The sequence below is a fragment of the Gorilla gorilla genome, chromosome 1, assembly GCF_029281585.2.
Source record: "Gorilla gorilla gorilla isolate KB3781 chromosome 1, NHGRI_mGorGor1-v2.1_pri, whole genome shotgun sequence".
Lineage (NCBI taxonomy): Eukaryota > Metazoa > Chordata > Mammalia > Primates > Hominidae > Gorilla > Gorilla gorilla.
In genome coordinates this window covers 118,036,184-118,060,075 of record NC_073224.2, presented here as the reverse complement: position 1 = coordinate 118,060,075, position 23,892 = coordinate 118,036,184, and the positions used below count along the sequence as shown (strand labels likewise).

The following is a 23,892-nucleotide window of genomic DNA, read 5'->3' as shown; positions in this document are numbered from 1 at the left end:
TCTCTAATTGTTTTTGGGTGCCACAAATCACACCCATATAAAATGGCAAGCATAATCGATAAATATGTGTGTGCTGACTGCTCCATCAACTAGCCTTTCCCCATCTTTCTCCCTCTCCTCAGGCCCCTCTATTCCCTGAGATGCACAATATTGATCATGCCAATTAATAACCCTACAATGACCTCTATGTATTCAATTGAAAGAAAGAGTTGCATATCTCTCACTTTACATCAAAAGCTAGACTTGATTAAGCTTAGTGAGGAAGGCTTGTTGAGACCTGAGACAGGCTGAAAGCTAGGCCTCTTGTACCAGTTAGCCAAGTTGCGAATGCAAAAGAAAAGTTCTTGAAGAAAATTGTAAATATTACTCCAGTGAACAAATGAGTGACAAGAAAATGAAACAGCCTTATTGCTGGATATGGAGAAAGTTTTAGTGGTCTGGATAGAAGATCAAACCAGCCACAGTATTTCCATAAGCCAAAGCCTAATCCAGAGCAAGGCCCTAACTTTCTTCCATTCTGAGAGCTGAGGAAGCTGCAGAAGAAAAGTGTGAAGCTAGAAGAAGCTGGTTCATGAGGTTTAAGGAAAGAAGTCATCTCTATAATATAAAACTGCAAGGTGAAGCAGCAAGTGCTGATACAGATGCTGCAGCAACTTTTCCAGAAGATTCAACTAATATCATTGGTGAAGGTGGCTACACTAAACAACAGATTTTCAAGGTAGACAAAACAGCCTCTTATTAGAAGAAGATGCCATCTAGGACTTTCATAGCTAGAAAGGAGAAGTCAATGCCTGGCTTCAAAGCTTCAAAGGCAGCTGACTCTCTTGCTAGGGGCTAATGCAGCTGGTAAATTCATGTGCTCATTTACGCTCCAAAAATCTTAGGGCCCTTAAGAATTATGCTAAATCTACTCTGCCTATGCTCTAAAAATGGAACAATAAAGCCTGGATGACAGCACATCTGTTTACAGCATGATTTACTGAATAATTTAATCCCACTGTTGAGACCTACTGCTCAGAAAAAAAGATTCCTTTCAAAATATTACTGCTTACTGACAAAGCACCTAGTCACTCAAGAGCTCTGATGGAGAAATACAAGGAGATAAATGTTGTTTTCATGAGTTCCAATACAACATCCATTCTGTAGCCCATGGATCAAGGAGTAATTTTGACTTTCAAGTCTTAGTATTTTAAGAAATATATTTGGTAAGTCTATAGCTGCCACAGATAGTGATTTTTCTACGGGTCTAGGCAAAGCAAACTGAAAACCTGGAAAGGTTTCTAGATGACATTAAGAACATTCGTGATTCATGGGGAAGAGGTCAAAAATATCAACATTAACGGGAATTTGGAATAATTTGATTCTAGTTCCCATGGATGACTTTGAGAGGTTCAAGACTTCAGTGGAGGAAGTAACTGCAGATGTGGTAGAAACAGCAAGGAACAGAATTAGAAGTAGAGCCTGAAGTTGGGACTGAATTGCTGTAATCTCATGACAAAACTTGAACAGGTGAGGATTTGCTTCCCACGGATGAGCAAAGAAGTGGCTTCTTGAGATGGAATCTACTCCTGGTGAAGATGCTGTGAACACTGTTGAAATGACCACAAAGGATTTAGAATAGTACATAACCTTAGTTGATAAAGTAGTGGCAAAGTTTGAGAGGACAAAGTCCAATTTTGAAAGAAGTTTTACTGTGGGTAAAATGCTATCAAACAGCATCACATGTTACAGAGAGATCTTTAGTGAAAGAAAGAGTCAGTGTGGCAGACTTTATTGTCTTATTTTAAGAAATTGCTACAGCCACGTCAACCTTCAGTAACTACCACCCAAATCAGTCAGCAACCACCACCCAAATCAGTCAGCAACCATCAACATCGAGGCAAGACCCTCCATCAGCATAAAGATTAAAACTTACTAAAGGCCCAGATGATCATTAGCATTTCTTAGCAATAAAGTATATTTTCATTAAGGTATGTATATTGTTTTTTAAGACATACTGCTATTGCACACTTAAGAGACTACAGTATAGTGTAAATATAACTTCTATATGCACTAGAAAACCAAAAAGTTCATGTGATTCACTTTATTGCAATATTCACTACCTAATGGCAGTGGCCTATAACTGAACCTGCAGTATCTCCAAGGTATGCCTATAATAATACACTTAAAAGAAAGTATATTTTCAAAAGATAAAAACAAAATCCACAGTTAAACTACAGCAATAAACATTATAATCTATTGAGACTCACCTTACCAAGAGTAAATAAGAACCCTATGAGAGAACATACTAGAACTCTAAAACTCTATTAAAGGACATAAAAGATGAGCTGAATAATTGGAAATACAGTCCATGATCTTTGGTGAGATGACTTAATATGTAAAGATATTCTTCACCCCCAAAATATATATACATACACACATATATATTTATATACGCATATACACAATATATCCCCAAAAAACTGCACTTTGATTTTTTTTGGAGGAGCTTAATAATTTGTTCTAAAATTTTATATAGAAAAGTTCCATGAATATATAGTCAATTTTGAGAAACAGGGAGACAGATAGGTTTCCCCTAATAAGCAGATATATTAGGATGTATCACAAACTTACAGATTAAAAAAAATAAAAAATACACACACACATATATCACCAGCCCAAGAACAAATAAACTAACAGAACAGAATAGAGGACTTGGAGACTCATGTTTAAAGGGGAAGTTGATATATAGGAGAGATGGCATCACAAATAAATAAGGCAAAGAAGTGCTGTCTAATAGCTGGTGTTGGGAAATCTGGCTCATCTTAAGAATAAAAAATAAAACTACATCCCTCCTAAAACTACATACAAAGGTAGGCTCCAGATGGATTAAAGACCTAAGTACAAAAATCAAAATTACAAATCTGGTATTAGACCATATAAAAGAAAAATCTCTGTGATGTGGGGAAAAAATGACTTATCTTAAATAAAACCTCAAGAGTTTAAGCTGTAGGTAAAAAGTGACAAATTTGAATTTAAGAATTAAGAATTTCTGTAAAATAAAGGGTACCATGGTCAAAGAACATACAGATGGCAGAAAAAGATAGATATAGTCTCTAAAACAAAACTGTACTACTGAAGTCCATATAATTCATGAGTATCCACTAAATATCAACAACACAGAAATCCCACAAGAAAAAAACTCAAGCATATGAAGAGATGCTGAAATTTATGGGCAATCAGAGAAATGCAAATTAAATAATAAGACAACACCTTCATGCTTTAGGCTAGCAAATTCAAAAGCTGATAATACAAAGTACTGGTGGGGAAGTAAAGTATCAGAATCCTCAATGTTTTGCTGGTGGGAGTAGATGGATGCAACAATCTGACAATATTAAATCAAGTACATGTATACCCTCTGATCAAGTAATTTCACTCCCAGAAATTCTCACACTGTTTTTTTATTTTTTAAGAGATAAGGTCTTGCTATGTTATCTAGGCTGGCCTAAACTTCTGGGTTGAAGTGATCCTCCTGTGTAGCTGGGACTACAAGCATGTGCCACCAATGCCTGGCTTCTCACACTGTTTTTTAACATAGATATGTGAAGATGTGTATTATAGAATTGTTTGTAATACTGTAGTGTTGCAGGCAATGTGACTGTCTATAGGGAAGTGGACAGGTTATCTGTGGTACATACTCATGGAAAACGGTCAAGCAGTTAAAAGCAATCAATTATGTTCACCCAGCAATGCAGATAAATCTTAAAAGCATATGATGCTATGATACCAAAGCACAAGCACCGCCCCTGCAAATAGAGGAATTAGATTTATTCAGCATTAAAACTTTGTGCATCAAAGGATAGTATCAAGAAAGTAAAAAGACAAATGGAGAATGGGAGAAAAATACTTGCAAACCATGTATCTGATAAAGGTCTAGTATTCAGAAAACAATTCAACAATAAAAAAGACAAATAACTGAGTTATAAATGGCAAAGGATTTAAATAGACATTTCTCTATGTAAAGAAGATTTACAAATAGTCAATAAGCACATGAAAAAGATGTTCAACGTCATTACTCATCAGCCAAATGCCAATCAAAACCACAATGAAATACCATTTCATACCCACTAGAATGGCTAGAAAACAAACCCCTGAAACAGAAAATAAGTGTTGGCAAGGATATGGGGAAATGGAAGCCTCATACATTGCTGGTGGGAATATAAAAGGGTGCAGCTGCTATGGAAAACAGTTTTGAAGTTCTTCAAAAAGCTAAACATAGTTATCATGCGACCCAACAATTCCACTCCTAGGTATACGACCAAGAAAAATGAAATCATAAAACAACACAAAAACCTATAAAACAGCGTTTGTAGTGGCATTATTCACAGTAGTAGAAACAACTGAAATGTCTATCAAATGATTAATAGGTAAGAAAAATATATGTATGCATAATGAAATATTGTTCATTAGTCATAAAAAGGAATGCAGCACTGATGCATGCTACAACTAGGACGTACCTTGAAAACATTTTGCCAGATGAAAGAAGCCAGACACAAAAGGCCACATATTGTATGATTCTATTTATATGAAATACCCAGCAAATCCACAGAGACAGAAAGTGGATAAGTGGTTGCCTAGGGATGGGGGTTTCGAGAGAATGGGAAGTGATTTCTAATGGGTATGAAGTTTCTTTTTGGAGCAATAAAATGTAGTATATATATATATATATATATTTATTTATTTCTGTTTTTGAGATGGAGTTTCGCTCTTGTTGCCCAGGCTGGAGTGCAATGGCGCAATCTCAGCTCACAGCAACCTCTGCCTCCCGGGTTCAAGTGATTCTCCTGCCTCAGCCTCCCGAGTAGCTGGGATTACAGGCACGTGCCATCACGCCTGGCTAATTTTGTATTTTTAGTAGAGGTGGGGTTTCTCCATGTTGGTCAGGTTGGTCTTGAACTCCCGACCTCAGTTGATCCACCTGCCTTGGCCTCCCAAAGTGCTGGGATTACAGGCATGAGCCACGGCGCCAGGCCGAATTGTATATTTTAGAATAATTAATTTTATAGTATATGAATTCTATCCCAATTAAAAAGAAAAAAAAGACAACAGCTAAATGTCACGAGGAATACTGGATTGGATCTTAGAACAGTAAAATGGCATTAAAAGAAAACAACAACAACATGGTTCTGAGAAAAACCCAGTGTAAAATCTATAATATTTACATAACTCAAAAATAAATGCCAACACACAACAAAAAATGTATTTTAAAAGATGTACAAATAAAATGCAGTACATAAAACATACTAGAATGCTTGCCAATGGGAGCAGTGAGAGAAATGAGAATGGAAAATGGAGACAAATGGGAATAAACAGATAAATCAATTGAAAACAAAACAAAAGTATTGCAACACTACCAGAATCAATTCCAACAGGAGTGCTTGGTAGCCTTTGGTAAGTCATGTTCACTCTTAAAATTAACAAGGCCTGACAAAAAATTTGAAATTAATTTTGAAAAATTATATAATTTAAGTTTTTTTTTTACAGTAAGCAGGAACTACCAGATATAGTAAATTTATGTTCCATATTTAAAAACAAGATACCATGGCAGAGGAAGAGGCGGTAGTGTTGTGGGGAATGCCATATGATAGAGAACAGTCTCAAGTCCTGGCTACAGTTTGGAAGTCTTTTATGAAATATGACACTTGCCTTACCATATCCTTGGCAACATAGGCACAAATATTAAACAGCATCTAGCAAAGGGGGAAAAAAGGATGGAGGGACCAAGAGTAGTTCATTTTCTAGGTAACTGTCTTTTACCTGTCAATGGGGAATGGCTGATGGAGAGAAGGGGAGAAGTATCAGATGGGAAGCTCTGCTGCCCTAAGGTATTGATCTGAATGTGTGGTTTCTGAAAATAGCTTTAGAGTTATAAATATTCATTTGACTCGTTAATGCAGTTGATAGATTTTATACTGAATTTTATGAGAACCTGGAAGGCTCACAAACTCCATGAATGAGATCTTTATGGACAGAAGGAAGATTTTCTGTTTTTTCCTAAGAAAAATAAGAGATTCTGAATGTTTTCATAGTTTAAAAAAACCTAGAGCATAATAAAATAGTGTGTGATCACTGAAATGTGATTTAACATATAAAATGTGACTGTATTTTAAGAGGCTGTGGCTGCATATGAAATATACTTTAAGTATATATCTTCTAGGGAGCTTCCCTCCACCCTTCTCTTTTCTCTGAACATGAACTGATGTTACACAGGAAATCTTAAGTGTCTGTCCACAAGTGTTTGGGCCAGAATGTGAAAGGCAACTTTTATTCTAAGAAAATTATGAACAATCTTTGATAATCTCTTAGAGAAAATACCATCAACATTAAACAGTAATTTTGGGGGAAAAGTTACTGGAGAAAGAAGTAGTTTTTTTTCCTAACAATCTATCCCAAGGCTACCCAAAGTGTCGTTCACAGACAAGATACATAGATATTGAGAGTAAGCATTTAGAACATTTTTTAACCACAGGCAATTCATCTAACTGCTCTGTGACTCAGTTTCCTCATCTACAAGAATTGGAAAACCATAGTGCCTGCCTAGGATTATTGTATTAGTTAATATATGTCAAGCATTTAAGACAGTGCCTGTCACATAGTACACACTTATTAAATACTATTATTATTTCCTTGGGAAGTGAGATTTAAACAGAGACCTGAATGAGGGAGCCAGTCATGTAGGTAAAATAATATTAGATGAGCACCCTAGGGTATTTATGCAGTTTATGTATATTTTCACCTTTAACCCCTGATGATGATCCTGAAATAGATACTACTACTCCAGTTCTACAGTTAAAAAAGTGAAGATTAGAAATATTATGTAGCTTTTTTGTCATGTAACTAGCTAATAGGTATCTGTGGCCTTTGTCAAAAACCTTACTTCTTTTATTGGGTTTAAATAGCCTCTGCTTAGGTAATGGGACAGAAGGCCTCAGAACTAACATCTCCTAACTTTTACTTTGTTCACTCATTCATTTACTCATTCCTTCATTCAAAAAATATTTGCTGGCCAGGCATGGTGGCTCACGCCTGTAATACTAGCACTGTGGGAGGCTGAGGCAGGAAGATCGCTTGAGCCCAGGAGTTCGAGACCAGACTACACGACACAGTGAGACCCCCATCTCAAAAAAAAAAAAAAAAATTAAAAATTATGTAGTCCTAGCTACTCAGGATGCTGAGGTCAGAGGATCACTTGAGCCCAGGAGGTTGAGACTGCAGCGAGCCAGGACTGTGCCACTGCACTCCAGCCTGGGCAACAGAGTGAGACCCTGTCTCAAAAAAAAAAAAAAAAGTGCTGAGCATCTAGTATCATAGTCAACCAATATGTTTTTTGTTTACAAAGAGCAGACCATTTAAACAGGGATATAGTTATGTAAGAATGATGTCCAGTGAAGTGCAGAGATAGGAGGTGCTATGGGAGTTGGGGTTGGGGGGGAAGGCCATGTACACAGAGGCCAGTGAGGCCCAGCTTAGAGAGGGTGTGGAGAGAATACTGAGAAGTACATTTAAAAGGCTGAGAGCAAAATCACAGAACACTTTCCGGGCAGAGAGTGGGGAAGCAGTGGAGCTTCTACAAGGGATTATTTTAGAAAAGAATCAGCAGAGTCTGAGAAGAGTATAGGAACAGAATGGAGAAGGGAAAGAACAAAGGCAGGGATGTCACAGCATCTTGGAATCCTGCCCAGAATTCGACAGGGCCTAAGTGAGCAGTGAAGTCAATTCATGTACATGCAGAAATAACCCCTACAGCATCTTGAACAGATTTAAGTAATACCTTAGAAATAAATGGATGAGAGTGGTGTGGTAGGAACAGAAACAAAAGGTAGAACCAGGAAGTATAAAAGACTTGGAAACCAACTAGATTAGAGGGTCATGGGAGAAAATGGAACATGAATACACATTATAGTATGAGGAATTTTAACATCAAAGACTGACCCTTCATAATTCTGTTTTTGGCTTCTCCTTGTTAGTTTTGCAAAATCAGGAAAAATGAGAGCATTACATAGTGGTTATGTTGTAATTCACAAAGAATATGGACTGGCTAAAGATGGTTCCTAATTAGAAATTCTTAATGATCAAAAGGCAGCTTTACAGCAAGGCAAGACATTAAACATGTTTGGGAGACTCCAGGGCTGCCAGTATGTGTTTTATGCCCCACTTACTAGCCATTCCCACACACTCCTTTACCCTGTTTACAAAGCGGCTGCCCAGAACAAAGCCCTGTCCCCAAGGAAAGGCACATTGTGGCATGGGCCTGACATAAAAGACTTGATATCAACAGTGACTTTCTTTGAACTGTTTAAAGGATTTTCTCTCACTTAAGCCAAGACTTAAGACATTATTTTAAGAAAATAAGATCTGAAAAGTACTGCCAGTCTCTTTCACTTCTGGGTGCTTGCTTCTCTAGCACATAAATAAACGGTCCACACTCACTAGCTGGATTATTTTTCTTGAGCTGCTGACAACTTTATAATAAGTTGTCTTTTAAGTTCATTAAATTGAAAAGGGGAAGAATAAGACTCCAGCGTGCATACACAGTTATATCCCCGCAGTGATTCTGGCAGTGCTGGAGGAGGCCACTGCCTCACACAGGCTTTGTGCCTCTCAGATCAGCTTGGGGCAGGCGCGTCTACTGGCTCCTTACCTTCTTCAGCAATGACCGTTAGTGTGACGGTGACACCAGCATCTTTGATCAGCTGAACAATGTTATCATGAGACAGTTCAACAATGGACTGCCCATTCACTGCAGAGATATGATCTCCAACTTTCAGTTTTCCACAGCGGTCAGCCGGACTTCCTTCTATGACTCGGCCAATTTTATGAGGAATAACTATGGGAAAAAAAAAACCCAGGTTTTTCAATTATTTAAGATTTCTGCTAGTGTTAGACTTATAATCAACGTCATTTAAAAATTCAACATAACATCAAAGAAAATTATTTAAAAACATAAAAGTACCACACATCATCATCGCATTCAAATGGAACTATTTTCATACTTCTCACTTTTGCCCACATGCATAAATACTCTTTACACAGTTGTAATCATAGCATATAAACCTCTTTGCTATTTTCTACCTACCAGAAACCTTTTTCTAATTTTTACATTCTCATCGTAATTGTTCTGTTTAAGAGCTACTAATCTGACTGATACCACCTGACTGATCAGATGTCTCATTGTTTATTGTTGGCCATTTAAGCCACAACAAGTTTTTAGCTATTTTAAAAACTGCTACGATAAGATTATCTTTGCTTCTGTTAAAGGGGCACTTGCTCCCATAAGGAACCTTGTAAATAAATGCAGGTCAAACTCAGGTTTAGCACTCGGTAGTTATTGGTCAGAAATTCAGGTACAGTGAAATGACTGACAATTAAAATGAATCATACTTAATTCCACATGTAAATTAATTCCTCTTATTTATGCCTTTGGCTGTTTTTAAAATTTGAAAAGCTGAGTGGAATTGGAACATTAAATGTTAACTGTTAAGACTACTTGACTCATGGATCAAATTCTAAACCAAATACACAAAGCTGAGTCTAATACAATTGCAAAGATGCTCTGTGTAGCTCTACTGTATCTCTAGCTTATAATGCTAAGAGCCTTCCTGGACTAACTATTAAGACACTCTGCTATTATTATAGCTTGAAATGAGTTCTCAGATATTCAGGAAATCTTGTCAAACAAAATATTTTCCACCGTGCAACAGGCAGCATTTGCATTAGGAAACAAATGTTCCTTTTATGTTCTCTGAGAATTTCCTAGCCTAGGTCAGTAAACTTTAAACTTATCAGGTATGTGGGCTCCTGCTGACTACTGACTGATTTGAATAGGGATAATTCATATTTTTGAATGGCACTGTGAATGATGTTTAATTTCCATAGTAAAACCTGCTCCTTACTAGTATTTCTGAATCATATCTAGGAGTATGTAAGGGACATTTAAATAGACCTTCATTTGGAGTAGAAAAGTTATTCTTGATGATGATTTATTTCCCTACAGACAGTGCCCTGGCTCTTCTAGGAATACACAGTGGCAGATTTTATCTTAAAATAGAGTAAGTCAATGTTGGAAGGAAGTGCCTTTTAGCTCTGAATTATGTCAAGCACTTATTATTCTATTTTCCTTACAAACAACGTAATTAGAGAAATGCCAGTGCAGAAAGGGCCATGTCATATCAGGCATTATGAGTTGATTCACTAATTCTACAACAGGTGGCACACCAGAAACATACGGCAGGTCATACGGTGGCCCTGTGGTGACCTTCTAAGTCAATATCTCAGTTATTCTCCTTACAAAAGATTTACTCAAACATAAAGTATCTAGTTCTTTCTAGATACTCTGAGAAGAAAATCATTCAGTTCCTTGGCTCACTAAAAGGAGTTTGTTCAGACTTGGGAAAGCGTTAAATAGAATTAATCTCTGAAATCTTAGTGGTCCCCTTTCTCAGTCTGCGAGCAATGTGGTAAAAAGAATTGGTGCATGGTGGTATACAACTTCCTAAAGGGCTGGTTGTCTGGGTGAGGGAAGGTAAAAGCAGTCAGATTGTTACTGTCTTAGTATTTATAGCAGTGTCACCAGAACAGTTAAAAATAGCAAACAGACCAGTAGAAAGGTAGCTTCTGAACATTTTCTAAACGGACTGGGAAACTGTTCAAGGTAACCCCTTAGAGTTCACATAGCTAGGGAAAAGCCTTCAGTCCTGCCTTGTTTTTGTTGATACACAAAGTCTACAGGCAGTTGCCATAAAGCCAACTTATACATCTTCATTCATCTTTGGCCTAAATCTGTCTCATAGCCTGGCTTGTCCAGATCCTGAGATCACTTTAGTGCTCTTAAAACATTTCTTTTCAGGAAAACAAAGAACAGTAACTGGAAATGTTCCCTTTTCAAAGAAATCCTTTGCAACCAGAACTGAAAACTACATGATAAGAAGGAATAACACTAAAAGCTCTGAAGTACTAGTAAAGCAAGAACTAGCCGAGTCTTTTTAATCTTAAATAGAGGCCTTTTCTAAGTACTCCATTCATTCAGCACTTAGACAAATTGTGAGGATGCTAGACCTGGATCCCTGATCTTTGAAAAAGTCAACAGTAGAGAAACTCAGAATTCCATAACTGGTACCACAGATGCTACTAGGAACTCTTTTTGAGACATACGTCATCAGAAAATACCTGAGATGAGGTCCATAAAGAATGATCTGGCCGGGCACGGTGGCTCATGCCTGTAATCCCAGCACTTTGGGAGGCCAAGGTGGGTGGATTGCCTGAGGTAGGGAGTTCGAGACCAGCCTGGCCAACATGGCAAAACCCCGTCTCTACTAAAAATACAAAAAAAATTAGCCAGCTGTGTTGGCACATGCCTGTAATCCCAGCTAATCGGGAGGCTGAGGCACGAGAATCACTGGAACCTGGGAGGCAGAGGTTGCAGTGAACCGAGATCACACCACTCCACTCCAGCCTGGGCAACAGAGTAAGACTGTCTCAAAAAAAAGAAAAAGAAAAAGAAAATAATGATCTATTCTGAGACAGGTTTCCTGCCTTTCCACCTGTGCTAACTCCTTTCTGAACCAAACCTTCTCTGTCATACAGTTTGCAGCAAGTATTCAGTCTCTGTGAGTGAAAACTCCTCATTGGAGCTTTCTCCAGGACCCTTTTTCTGTCTATATGTGAAAAATAAAATTCTAACAAGAATACTCTCAGGCCTCAACATTTTATGAGATTATTAACTAGCATTTCAGTGAAATTATCAATTCTGGTTTTACACCATGACTGAAAATCTCAAGTACTTTACATAAAATTCATCAACAACCTGAGCCTAATTTACCATTCAGCCTGATAATTAATGAGCTGCAAATACTCATCTCCTGCCACATGTTAGCTGCTGCCTCAATCTTACATTTTAATTGGGCTTTCTTTCCTATCTCATGATTAAGTATTGACGAACTTTAAAAAGTTTTTTTTAAAAGAAAAGTTAAGAGACGGTGACAATTTTCTAAATAATGATGATGATAACAATGGCAGCAGAAGTTACAACAAGCAACAGCAGCTAACATTTACTGAAGGCCTTGGCTAAGGGCTTCACATACCCTGTCTCCTTTAATCCTCACATTCATGAGACAGGGAGCGTCTCTATCATCCTCATTTTATGGAAGAAACTGGAGCTCTTGGAGGGAAAGTAATTTGCCCAAGATCAGACAGCTATTAAAAGACATAAGCAGGACTTGAATCCAAGTTTGTTGGATTACAAAACACAACACTTAATGACACTATCTTAAAGAGATGAAGTATCTCCATAGGTAAAACCATCACAATAGTAAAAAATGATTGAAACAAGGAAATATAAAACTACTTAAAGATTTTTAAATTTTTGAAAATTTACCAATATATACAAATAAAAATACTTAATATATTAAAATTTAATATAACATAAATATTAAATAAATGTAAAAATATGCTTAAATATATTTAAGCAATGAAACTTATTTTACTGAATTCCTCTATATAGCTTAGTTTTATAGTGAACACCAGACTTTCCCCAAATTTCTGTAGTGCTAGAAAGGGAATATCTTCAATATAGAAAGTGGTTAGCATCTATCTACTAGAGTAATACTTTCACTGTTTTAGTTAATCTGAATGCCTGGTGTTATTGTATGTTACGAGAATGACAATATCATTATCCTAAATGGTTATCTGTTTTTGGAAATACTGATTCCAATGATATAACATGAAAACCACCTAAAAGCTGCTTTCCTTTCATTTTTCTGACACAGGCCATATTATCATCCTCACAGCATCAGTGACAGTTCCAGGTCCAAGTGTTTCCATGGCAACTGCTTTGGGAAAATGGAAACTAGTATCAGTGAGCAGTGACCTAATACTATAGCAATAACTCATCCATGTCATGGACTCTTTTTCCCTTATACACTTCCATTAATTTTAGCAAGATTTTTGCAAACTGATTTGGCTCACAACACTTTCCTAAAAGTGTTTTCTTTTTTTTAAACTAAGGTTTTAGCAACCACTTGGTCTAAAAGGATCTCACTATTCAAAATATAATCAAACTGACTTGTAAAGGCAAGGGCACATTTTCATGTGGTCAAAGATTTTTATTATTTGACTTGGAGCTGGTTCTCATATTCAACTGGATTTTATAATTATATTAAAAATTATTATTTTATAGAAATATCAAGACAAATATTTCATTTGCTGAATCGTAACAGCCCTGAATATATCAGATGTAATTCCTCCTTTGATCATGGAACTGATATAAATACATTCATCTTCTGGATTAGAATATTCTGTTAAACTTGGTTCAAGATATTTAGATCCATTTTCCAATTGTTGACAAAATTTTTACCTTTCAATGAAACATTTATAAAAGGTATGCCTCTTATCATTCAACAAGGGTAATTTATAGCTGGACTATGGCAATTATTATTAAATAATAACATAAAATATCTACGACATATTTGGGTCAAGATTTTTCTATTAATCTGCTTTGCTTCTTCTCAATTGCTTCTAGTCTCTATTTTCCACATACACGATTTATCCTAATTTTCAAAACCTATGTCCCCATTTTCTTAAAAGTCAGCATTATACCTTTCATTAAATCCATATCTATGACATACTGTCTTCAGTATAACCTTGATGCAAATGGAGCTACTGAGACTTATTAAATATTTTATAGAATGTGAGATAATAGATAAACTTGAAGCCTGGAAGGTTCGGTTCGAATTACCTAATTTTGAAAATAAGGAAAGTATTCACCATTCTTAAAAAGATAAGTACCTAAGGCATTTTATACATAGTTCCTAATTATTTCATAAACTCCAGTGGGAGCCTCAGAAAACTGGACTTGCAGGGAGAGACAATAAGATACATTAGCCCTTACCTCCTGGAGGTGGTTTGCTTTTGGAGGTGAGGATGACAAAGCCAAATCCTTCATTTTCTTTTCGTTGCAAGACAACATCATAGGGCTCCTGGGGTGCAGGTCTGGCTGGGACCTCTGCCCAGTTGAGGCGGGGAGATCCATTCTGTGTTGAAATGAAGGCCTGAGAGCTGTCGTCCTCGGGTTGTTTTTCTATAATAAACATGATCAGTTTTGATATGTCTGGAACATCATAATTTCTGGTGACTAAAGTGTTTTTATGCTAAGCCTCTCACAGAAAAATTCAGTTTCTAATAACAAAAAGAATAGAAAAGCAGCCCCACATGTGAGCTTCAGGTATAATCTGAGTGCAGATGTAGGCAACAGCAGTCCATCAGACTTCCCAAATACTCAGAGTGGATTACTGAAAAATACATACAATCTCATGTTATCTCATTTTTTTTTTTCCCCGAGATGGCGTCTTGCTCTGTCACCTAGGCTGGAGTGCAGTGGCGCGATCTCGGCTCATTGCAACCTCTGCTTCCTGGGTTCATGCCATTCTCCTGCCTCAGCCTCCTGAGTAGCTGGGATTACAGGTGCCCACCACCATGCCTGGCTAATTTTTGTATTTTTAGAAGAGATGGGGTTTCACCATATTGGCCAGGCTGGTCTCGAACTCCTGATCTCATGATCTCATTTTAAAGGAAGCTTTTCAAAGTTTCTGTGAGATTTGATAGTAAAAAAATTCTTCCTAAAACTGTTTTAGTTCCATCAACGTTTATAACATGGACCAATAATTTTAATGAAACACATAATGAGGAATGACACATGAACTTCCTTTTAAAATCAATTATAAATATAATTTAGCTCAGTGACTGATATTCATTGATGTCTGTCTTAGAGGTTAAAGCATCAGGGCAGAAATGCTGCCCCATTATAACAGTTTGCTACCTGTACAGGATTTGTCTTATATGATGTGTTTCGCAACTGCAGTTTCCTGAGTGATGATATAAGATGAGTTCATCATTAGCAGTTCTCAGCCTTCAACCTCCCCAACCGCCACCCCTCAACTTGCTGGGACACATAACAAGCTGTCCACATGAATAGCAAACACTTCTGGGCATAGACAGGGTCATATGAAATTCCTGACAAATGGCCAATTAACCTACACCTTTTTCTGCTCTTCAAGGATGACATCAGAACTTGAGAATGACACAAAGTCCTAACTGATTTTTTAAAAAGGGCATATTTTTTGCCGTAATTTGGTACAAATCATCGTTAATAATAACCACAACACACTGCAGTCGTGTCCATATTTATAAGGTCTCTTTCTGGCTGAAAATTCACATGGTTTTAAGAATATGTTTTTTTCTTTTTTTTTTTTCAAAATGCATAGTTAGAATGTGTTAGCTAAAATGTCTCCAATAATACCAAACTACTATGAAACTTCTTCATGATTCTTTCCAGGGAAGAGCGTGGGTTGTATAACATCACAATTTTACTGTAAGTAGTTACATTTGGCCTCCAACACAACCAAATTGAGGCAGTACTGCATTGCAATCTATATGCATTCTAAATGCCTGGTATTTACCAAAGGAGGCAGGCCTTTACTTTGAATGTTGCAATAAAAAATACAGTGCCTCATTTTTAAGAGTGATGTAAATATTCATCCAATTAACAACATTTATTAATGTCCACTTTGTACCAGACAGGCACTCTTTTAGGTGCCGAGCTTATAGCAGATAACTACACAAATAAAAATTCATACCTTCATGAGGCTTATATTCTTGTGCTACAGAGTTGTATTTTTTTAATTTTAAAGTGGAAAAAATTCACTTATAAGAATTTCTATTTAATTATTCATAAAGCTACTGACGAGAAACTATAAGAGATATTCATATCCTAATGCTATGGTTTAAACCCTGATCTCTGAATTAAACTGCAACTTTTAATCCAGGCCCTACCTCTTACCAGTTATTTGTTTCTCAACCTTTCTCTGAGTAATCATAGAACTAGATAATGACCTCATAGTGTTGTGAAGATTAAATAAAATAATCCATGCATCTAGGACATAGTAAGCATTCAATAAATGTTAAATTATACTAAAACTTCTCAAGTAGAAACATCCTACTTTCCTTTAGTAGTTCAGATTTCACTGGAATCCAAAAATCTTTGTATATTCAGCTAGTGGGATATCTTGGTATGACTAAATAATTTTGTATTTGTTATGAAAAAAAAACAAAACAAATTTAGGCTGGGCACAGTGGCTCACGCCTGTAATTCCAGCACTTTGGGAGTCTGAGATGGGTGGATCACTTGAGGTCAAGAGTTCGAGACCAGCCTGGCCAATGTGGCGAAACCCCGTCTCTACTAAAAATACAAAAATTAGCCATGTGGTGGTGTGTGCCTGTAATCCCAGATACTCAGGAGGCTGAGGCAGGAGAATCGCTTGAACCCAGGAGGTGGAGGTTGCAGTGAGCTGAGCTCATACCACTGCACTCTAGCCTGGGTGACAGAGTGAGACTCTACCTCAACTCAACAAAACAAAACAAAACCGGATTTAAATCAATACTCCCACCTATAATACATTTGCAAAATGCATCAATATATGAAAATAATCTTAATATAGAAGCCCAAAATTTATTTTTTTATAGTAGTATTATTTCTGAATCCTTTTGTCTTTGCATAGCCTTCCACAGTGAGGCCCTGGATCACACCAAATGGGTTATCTTAGATACTACTGAATGTAATAAAATAACCTGCAAAACTACACAGGAAGTAGACTAGTATCTTTGTTTCTTTTTTAACTTTTCAGAGCAGGAACAAGTTCACATACCTCCATAGAAGATCTTCCGTCTGACAGTTAGTAACACATGGCCATTTCGAGCAGCAGTTGTCATGAGGTCCAAGACTTGTTTGTGTGATTTCCCTTTAACAGGAATTCCATCAATGCACATTAGTTCATCAGCTGCGCGGAGCCGACCATCTTTCTCAGCTGCTCCCAGGGGAATAATAGCCCCAATATATATCTGATAAGATAACAAAGTACAGTTTGGTCCACAGTGTAAAGTTTAGCTGAAGAGTTAAGGAATTCCTAACTTAGCATTGTGCAAACCAACAGATTTTTGCAGTTCAACTATGAAAACAGTTATATTTTAGAAAGATATTATCTGAGAAAGTGCCCATTCTCCAAAATGGCACTTCAAATAACCACACTGTATTATGTAATCCCTCATAGATCCTCAGGGCTGTGTACAAAGAAAATAGAAAATACAAAGTTGTTCGATAACTCAAAAAGCACAACCATTATCCCTATCATTACAATGAAACAAAACACTAAACTCAGAAAATATAAATCTGCAGAGTAGCTATTAAAAGTCTGTTCAATGTCATCAGGCAAGATTTTCTACATACTGTTCACAGCAACTGGGATCATTCTCAACGGTACTCCCATCACATATGACTAACGGTACAAGTTCAATATACACAGCACAGAGACATTTCTTGTTTCTAAATCTCAGCGGGAACAGAGTGGCCTGAAGCTTCACTTGCATCTAGGTGAACAAATCTGGTTCATTTTGCTCACCAGCATTAGAATCCTATAATTAGGCAATCCTGAACGTTTGGGCTAGTTTCAGAGCTGCTAAAATCTGACATTTAAGAGAAAAGAAAGGTTTCTTCTAAGTTGTTTGAGACAAATTCTTAAAATGTCTAAGTGAACATTATGAGTATCAACAAAATAGGAAGCAATAAAACAAAAACACAAATACCACCAAGAACAATTAAAGTATCTAGCATTTGTTCTACACAGGGCAACCTGCCTTAAGCTTTATGTGTCTCCAATGACTGTTGTAACTGTAACCAATATGACCAATTAGAACAAATTTATACTACATAAATCAAATGTTCTATTCAGAAATAAGAAGCCTGTAATTTTTAAAGATTATTGTTCTTCACCTAACTTCCAACCATATTTTTTGATATATAATATATTGATATTATATAAAATAAAATGCAAATATGTTCTTAAAAATGCTACAGAACACATTACTTCTTTGTTATTCAAACCAAGAGCAAAACTTAGAAACAAAACCCACTACATTTGTTCTCTAAAACAAGTTTATGTGAGAATCATGTGTAAACAAAATCCTAGACTTCAAATGCTTTGCAAATATAACCCTTATGCCTCTGGACAAAAATATTAATTATTTTATATTCCTCTAGTTTCAAAGGTAACAGATGAAATGACATGCAAAGTACTGAGCATGAAAATGCCAACCTATTAATAAGACGAGGTGAAACAATATGCACAGGTTCATGCCAACCATTTATGGAGCATCCAGAAGATAGAGTAATAGTGGGAAAGAGGACATGGGATTATAGGTTTCTTAGAGAAGGAAAATGTCTTAGACTCTGTTTAATGAGGGCAAAGGAAAATATAAACTTAAAATAAGCTTTATGTAGTTATTCACACAGAGAAGTAAATAAATTAATCACTGTCTAATTTGCAGCTGACATATTCAGTTTTTACCCACAGTTTTTAGCCTCAGCTACACCACAATAACTGAGGGACTATGATAATAATACAAATGCAGTTATTCTTCATATTAATGAAACTGTTAGAGAAAAAAAAACTTAAAACACACCATAATCCACCAAATCACCACTCAAAACGTTTGAACAAGAAACAGCCATGTTCCAAAGAAGTGACACTTACAGACTGGTCAGGTCCATCTCCTCCTAGCACCCTGAAGCCAAAGCCTGACTCTTGTTTTCGAAGAAAAACATCCAAATCTTTGGTGTTTGGTGCTGAGGAAAATCAGAAAATATAAATACTATGATTTATTTTAAAAGGATTAAAACAAAACAAAGTTCAGTATTTAGTAGGATATTATAGAGTAACTCAATAAACTATAATCTCAGAACTTTTTAATATGGAAAATTTGCACAAGAGTGTAACACACACACAATTCAACTATAAATCCTTGTTTTGAGCTCTAAACAAAACTGTATGAAGACTGTTTAGAAACATTTACTCTCACTTCCATATACTCAGTATTACACTGCCATTAACTTCTAATGCTGTCCAATCAATATAACAATGTTGAATTCAGAATGATCAAACTTGAGTTTGATATTTGACAGGTGCAAATGACCTAAGTTAACACTTGGGTAAGGTACATTAAATCTGTACAGGTGCTCCTGTATAGAGTGCCTGTAAAATACCTTATTCCTGCTCTCAAGCTAATACCTTTCTCTCAGAAAAGTATTCCATATGAACTACTTACCTAGCCTAGTTTTGCAAAATGATAGCATTTTAAAGGAAAATAATTAAGAGCTAACATTTATTATTAGCCCCATTTTCTAGGTGGGAAAACTGAGGGTCTAAGTAAGTTGGCCATTGTCACATAGCAAGTGGTGAAGCTAAGATTTAAATCCAGGTTGATTTCCAGGGTCTAATCTCCTAACGCATACTGTCCTACCCTCAAAGGGTAGGTTGTATTCCTTAGAATATTAAGCAGGAGGATTGCTTGAACCTGGGAGGCAGAGGTTGCAGTGAACTGAGATCGTGCCACTGCATTCCAGCCTGAGCAACAGAGCAAGACTCCATCTCAAAAAAAAAAAAAAAAAAAAGAATATTAAGTCACAAAAATCTATTTCATGACTAAAATTTTTTCTTTGGGAAAATATTAATGTTATTTATAGGTAAGAAGTATTTACTGTAAAGAGAGAAGAAATAAACATGTCAGGGAACTATGTAAAAAGTGAGATTAGTAAATTCCTGATAATATTCTATAGAAGCAGTATCTTTTGATATATACTTCCTATTAAAATTGTAGAACTTTAGAGATTAAAAGAGTCCACTTTGGGAGGCCGAGGTGGGCGGATCACGAGGTCAGGAGTTTGAGACCAGCTTGACTAACATGGTGAAACCCTGTCTCTACTAAAAATGCAAAACTTAGCCAGTCATGGTGGCGTACGCCTGTAGTCCCAGCTACTCAGGAGGCTGAGGCAGGAGAATTGCTTGAACCTAGGAGGCAGAGGTTTCAGTGAGCTGAGATTGTGCCACTGCACTCCAGCTCCGGGTGACAGAGCAAGACTCTGTCTCAGGGAAAAAAAAAAAAAAAGAGTCATCAGTTCAACTCGCTTATTTTATGGGTGAAGCCTGATGGGACTGCAGAGTTTATACCAGTATTAATAATGTATCAGGCTATGAATGGAAAGTATGAAGAAAGGGATTCTACATAGTTATGCTAATTTAAATTATTGCTTTGCTGTGCATACAACTGGTTTTCATCTTTCTGAATATGGCTTGGGATTATCAAGATGTACTTCTGCAACTAGTTAAATAAGCATTAAGTCAACTATACATATATTCCACTTGTACATATCTTTTCCAAGGTAGATTTACATCTCTTTCTAAGAACAAATAAATTTTAAAAAATTATACCTACTCAAATCTACAATTTTACTTCGGAAAAGATTTATCATTAGTAAGTGAATTAGTAGGAACATGCATGAATTTCTGCCTTATGCAGTCTCTCTTTTTATCTCTCAGCTGGACTCCTTTAAGGAGTCAACTCTTTAGTTTCTTCTTCAAATTGCACACCCTCCCTCAAATTGCATACACCTCTGATTCATCCTTCATACTCCTGCCAGAAAAACCTTTCTAAAACATAAAACTATGCCTTCCTTATAGTTAAAGGTATTCTGTGGTTCTCTGTTATTTATATGACCAACTCCAGCTCCCTTGGAAAGGCATCATTGGCCTTCCTCAATCTGTTCCTGCTCTCCTCTGTGACTTTCCTTGCCAATTGCACCCAGCGAAAGTGAACTACTTGCAGAGCCCAAGTCATGCAAGGCCAGTGTGCATGTGCTATTCCTTCTATCTTTCCCTTTTATCTTCCTGAAAGACACTTTTTCATCCCTGATGACTTAGTTAAAGCTTTGCTTCCAGTATGAAGCTTTTCCTGACACTTCCTACTGCCCACACTGATAAAACTGAATATTCCTTCTTTGGATCCCAATTTATCCATTTCATCTTTCTATCACTGTACCTGTTAGGCTTATTATGTGTACTTATTTGTATACTATTTGATTACATATTTGTCTTTTTCCACTTAGTTCTAATAATATTTTTGGGTGCAGGTCCTATGTAACCTATTTATCTCTGTATTCTGGTTACCTAGTATGGCATCTGGTAGATAACTAGCACTTAAAGCATGATTTTGAAAAAAATGATTGTGTGAATGTTGAATATACATGGAAGAAGTCCAGAGTTCTATTAAAATGGTAATGAAGGAATAACTTTTCAATATGCTTCTGAAAGATGGGAAGGTCCTAGTCTAAAATAAATCCAAATTTATCTTGTTATATGCTCTCCTGAAATATTCCACAACTACTTACGTTTATCTTCATATAAAGTCTTAGATTTCAGGTAGACCTCGGAAGGATCCAATTTTGGGGATCCTGACCTGATAATGCTCGGTGGAAAAGGCATAGGCTGAGGAACAGGCTCATTTATGGCCTCCAAACTTCCTGCATTTTCCTTTTTATCTGTTTTCTGAAATGGAAAAGAGCCTTACTTAGTATTTTTTAAAAAGCAGATGGTTGATTAATTCATAAAACTGATATCTGAAATGGATATGTCAACTGATTATAGTTGTATAGGTGGCAGGATCAAAGACACAGCAGATTTACAGTTACAGGAATTCATTTTCATAGCAATGTGTATTTGGTTGAAACATATTTAACTTAAATTAGAAAAAAGTTTATAGTAATATCAACTGAAGAGCCTTAGTTAGTCCTATGTTTAAACAATTTTGCCCTTTTCTCCACCACCAAGACACAAATTGACTTTGAGATGAAGATAAATAGAAATACAACACAAGGCAGCACTTCTAAGTAAAGTAAGAGGGAGACTCAGAGAATATCTTCATAAAATTCTTAGCACGGCCCACCTCCCATTCACTGAGTTTAATTTCTAAGGAAGATGTTTAAGATAATACTCTTTCTAAGAAAACAGGAGATGTTAACTCTAATTTAGGTTATAAAGATGGCACTGTGAAAACCCTGTCTGGCCAATTCACATATATTAAGAGAAAATGTACCATGCAAGACAATTAGATAAGGGAAAGCATAGTAGCATATTTTGATATTTTTCCTATTCAGATAGAACTTTCCCAAGATAACAGCCAAGCAAAATGACTTATTTAATAAAATGTTAACAATGAAATCCAATAAATGGCCTAAGAAATATGGTTTTGAGACCAGCTTGTTTTCCTGGATTATTATTAGGAGAGGGAGATTATGGATGTTTGTGATCATTAACAATGACTAGAATGCAGCGGCACCAGTCTGTCAGGGAGTAATCAGGGGTCAGCCACTACAAAGTGTTGTGCTAGAGGGGACCCTTCAATCACCCAGACCCAATGAGAAGGCAGAGAAGCTAACAGTAGTCTCCTACCCTTCCCCATACATCTTAGCATTCTGTCAGAGGCGGTTAAAGTTCATCAGACCCTTCCATCAATTATAAAGCATTAGGGCCACTGCGACTGCAGTGGCATCCATTATGAAATAAATATGGTGGCACAGGAGTTAAAAATGATTACTAGAGGAACCAGAGAAATGTAGAATACAGTGCAATTTGAACTGAATGGACAAAAACAATTTCTGTTCACACTGGACCCAAGTAGTATAAGCAGTCAATGAAAAGGGCAGAAGCTGGCCGGGCGCAGTGGCTCATGCCTGTAATCCCAGCACTTTGGGAGGCCGAGGTGGGCAGATCACCTGAGGTCAGGAATTTGAGACCAGCCTAGCCAATGTAGTGAAACTCCATCTCTACCAAAAATATAAAAATTAGCTGCGTGTGGTGGCGTGCACCTGTAATTCCAGCTACTGGGAGGCTAAGGCACAAGAATTGCTTGAACCTAGGCGGCAGAGGCTGCAGTGAGCCAAAATCACACCACTGCATTCCAGCCTGGGTGATGGAGTGAGACTCTGTCTCAAAAAAAAAAAAAAAAAAAAAAAAAAGGCCAGAAGCTGAGGGATTCTTTTTAATCTATAAAACAGCAAATCTGCAGAGGATTCCTACTTGGTGGGCTAGAAAGAACTAATTCACTTAATATAGCCGTCTATAGTTTATGGTTATGGAAGGCCATCTTTTGATTTTGAGATAAAAGACTCCAAATGAGCAAACTAGAACGAAATTAGAATTTTAAATAAAATTGTCTTTATATCCAAAACATTGTGGATATTTAAATAGCTACAAATGTGCACCTTGTAGAGTTTCTTCCACAACAGCAGTATTTGATGCACTCCTTTTTAAAGTTCTTATTCTCTGCACAGGTCCTTAAACAGGCTATGTGATTATTTAGAAGAATGCCAAAGAAGACACTGTTTCAGGTCTTTCACTTTGACAACAAGCAAATTTAGCATAGAAGGCCACAATTACTCTAGGAAGTCTTGTTTAGTCAGCCGGACGTGGTGTTTCATGCCTGTAATCCCAGCACTTTGGGAGGCCGAGGCGGGCAGATCATGAGGTCAAGAGATGGAGACCATCCTAGCCAACACGGTGAAACCCTGTCTCTACTAAAAATACAAAAAAATTAGCTGGGTGTGGTGGCGTGCACCTGTAGTCCCAGCTACTTGGGAGGCTGAGGCAGGAGAATCGCTTGAATCCTGGAGGCGGAGGTTGCAGTGAGCCGAGATAGTGCCACTGCACTCCAGCCTGGGCGACAGAGCAAGACTCCGTCTCAAAAAATAAATAAATAAATAAAAAATAAATAATAAAAAAAGAAGCCTAATGTAGTCTTAAAAGTAAGAAGATTATCTAAAGGTGCATGCATATTTATAGTCCCCACAAAATTATGTGAACTAGTACGTCTTCTCTTCAGGCAGGGGCAAGACGATGTAATAGTTTATCATCTGTCTTAACATCTAGGTCCTTCCTACCTTGTTTCTCTGAAACACAAAAGTAAAAAGACCTCTAG

General features: G+C 36.8%; 1 protein-coding gene across 3 annotated transcripts in view; it reads right to left on the bottom strand.

The window, feature by feature from the left end:
- Nucleotides 1-23,892, bottom strand: part of MAGI3 (membrane associated guanylate kinase, WW and PDZ domain containing 3) — a 296,027-nt gene that overhangs the window by 25,411 nt on the left and 246,724 nt on the right. For all 3 annotated transcript variants that reach the window (XM_055356397.2, XM_055356399.2, XM_055356376.2), the window contains exons 12-16: nt 21,308-21,464; nt 18,618-18,709; nt 16,737-16,929; nt 13,925-14,113; nt 8,681-8,866 (exon numbers count right to left, since the gene is read on the bottom strand). In XM_055356397.2, coding sequence (XP_055212372.1) covers nt 8,681-8,866; nt 13,925-14,113; nt 16,737-16,929; nt 18,618-18,709; nt 21,308-21,464 — 817 coding nt within the window. The remainder of the gene's footprint in view (nt 1-8,680; nt 8,867-13,924; nt 14,114-16,736; nt 16,930-18,617; nt 18,710-21,307; nt 21,465-23,892) is intronic.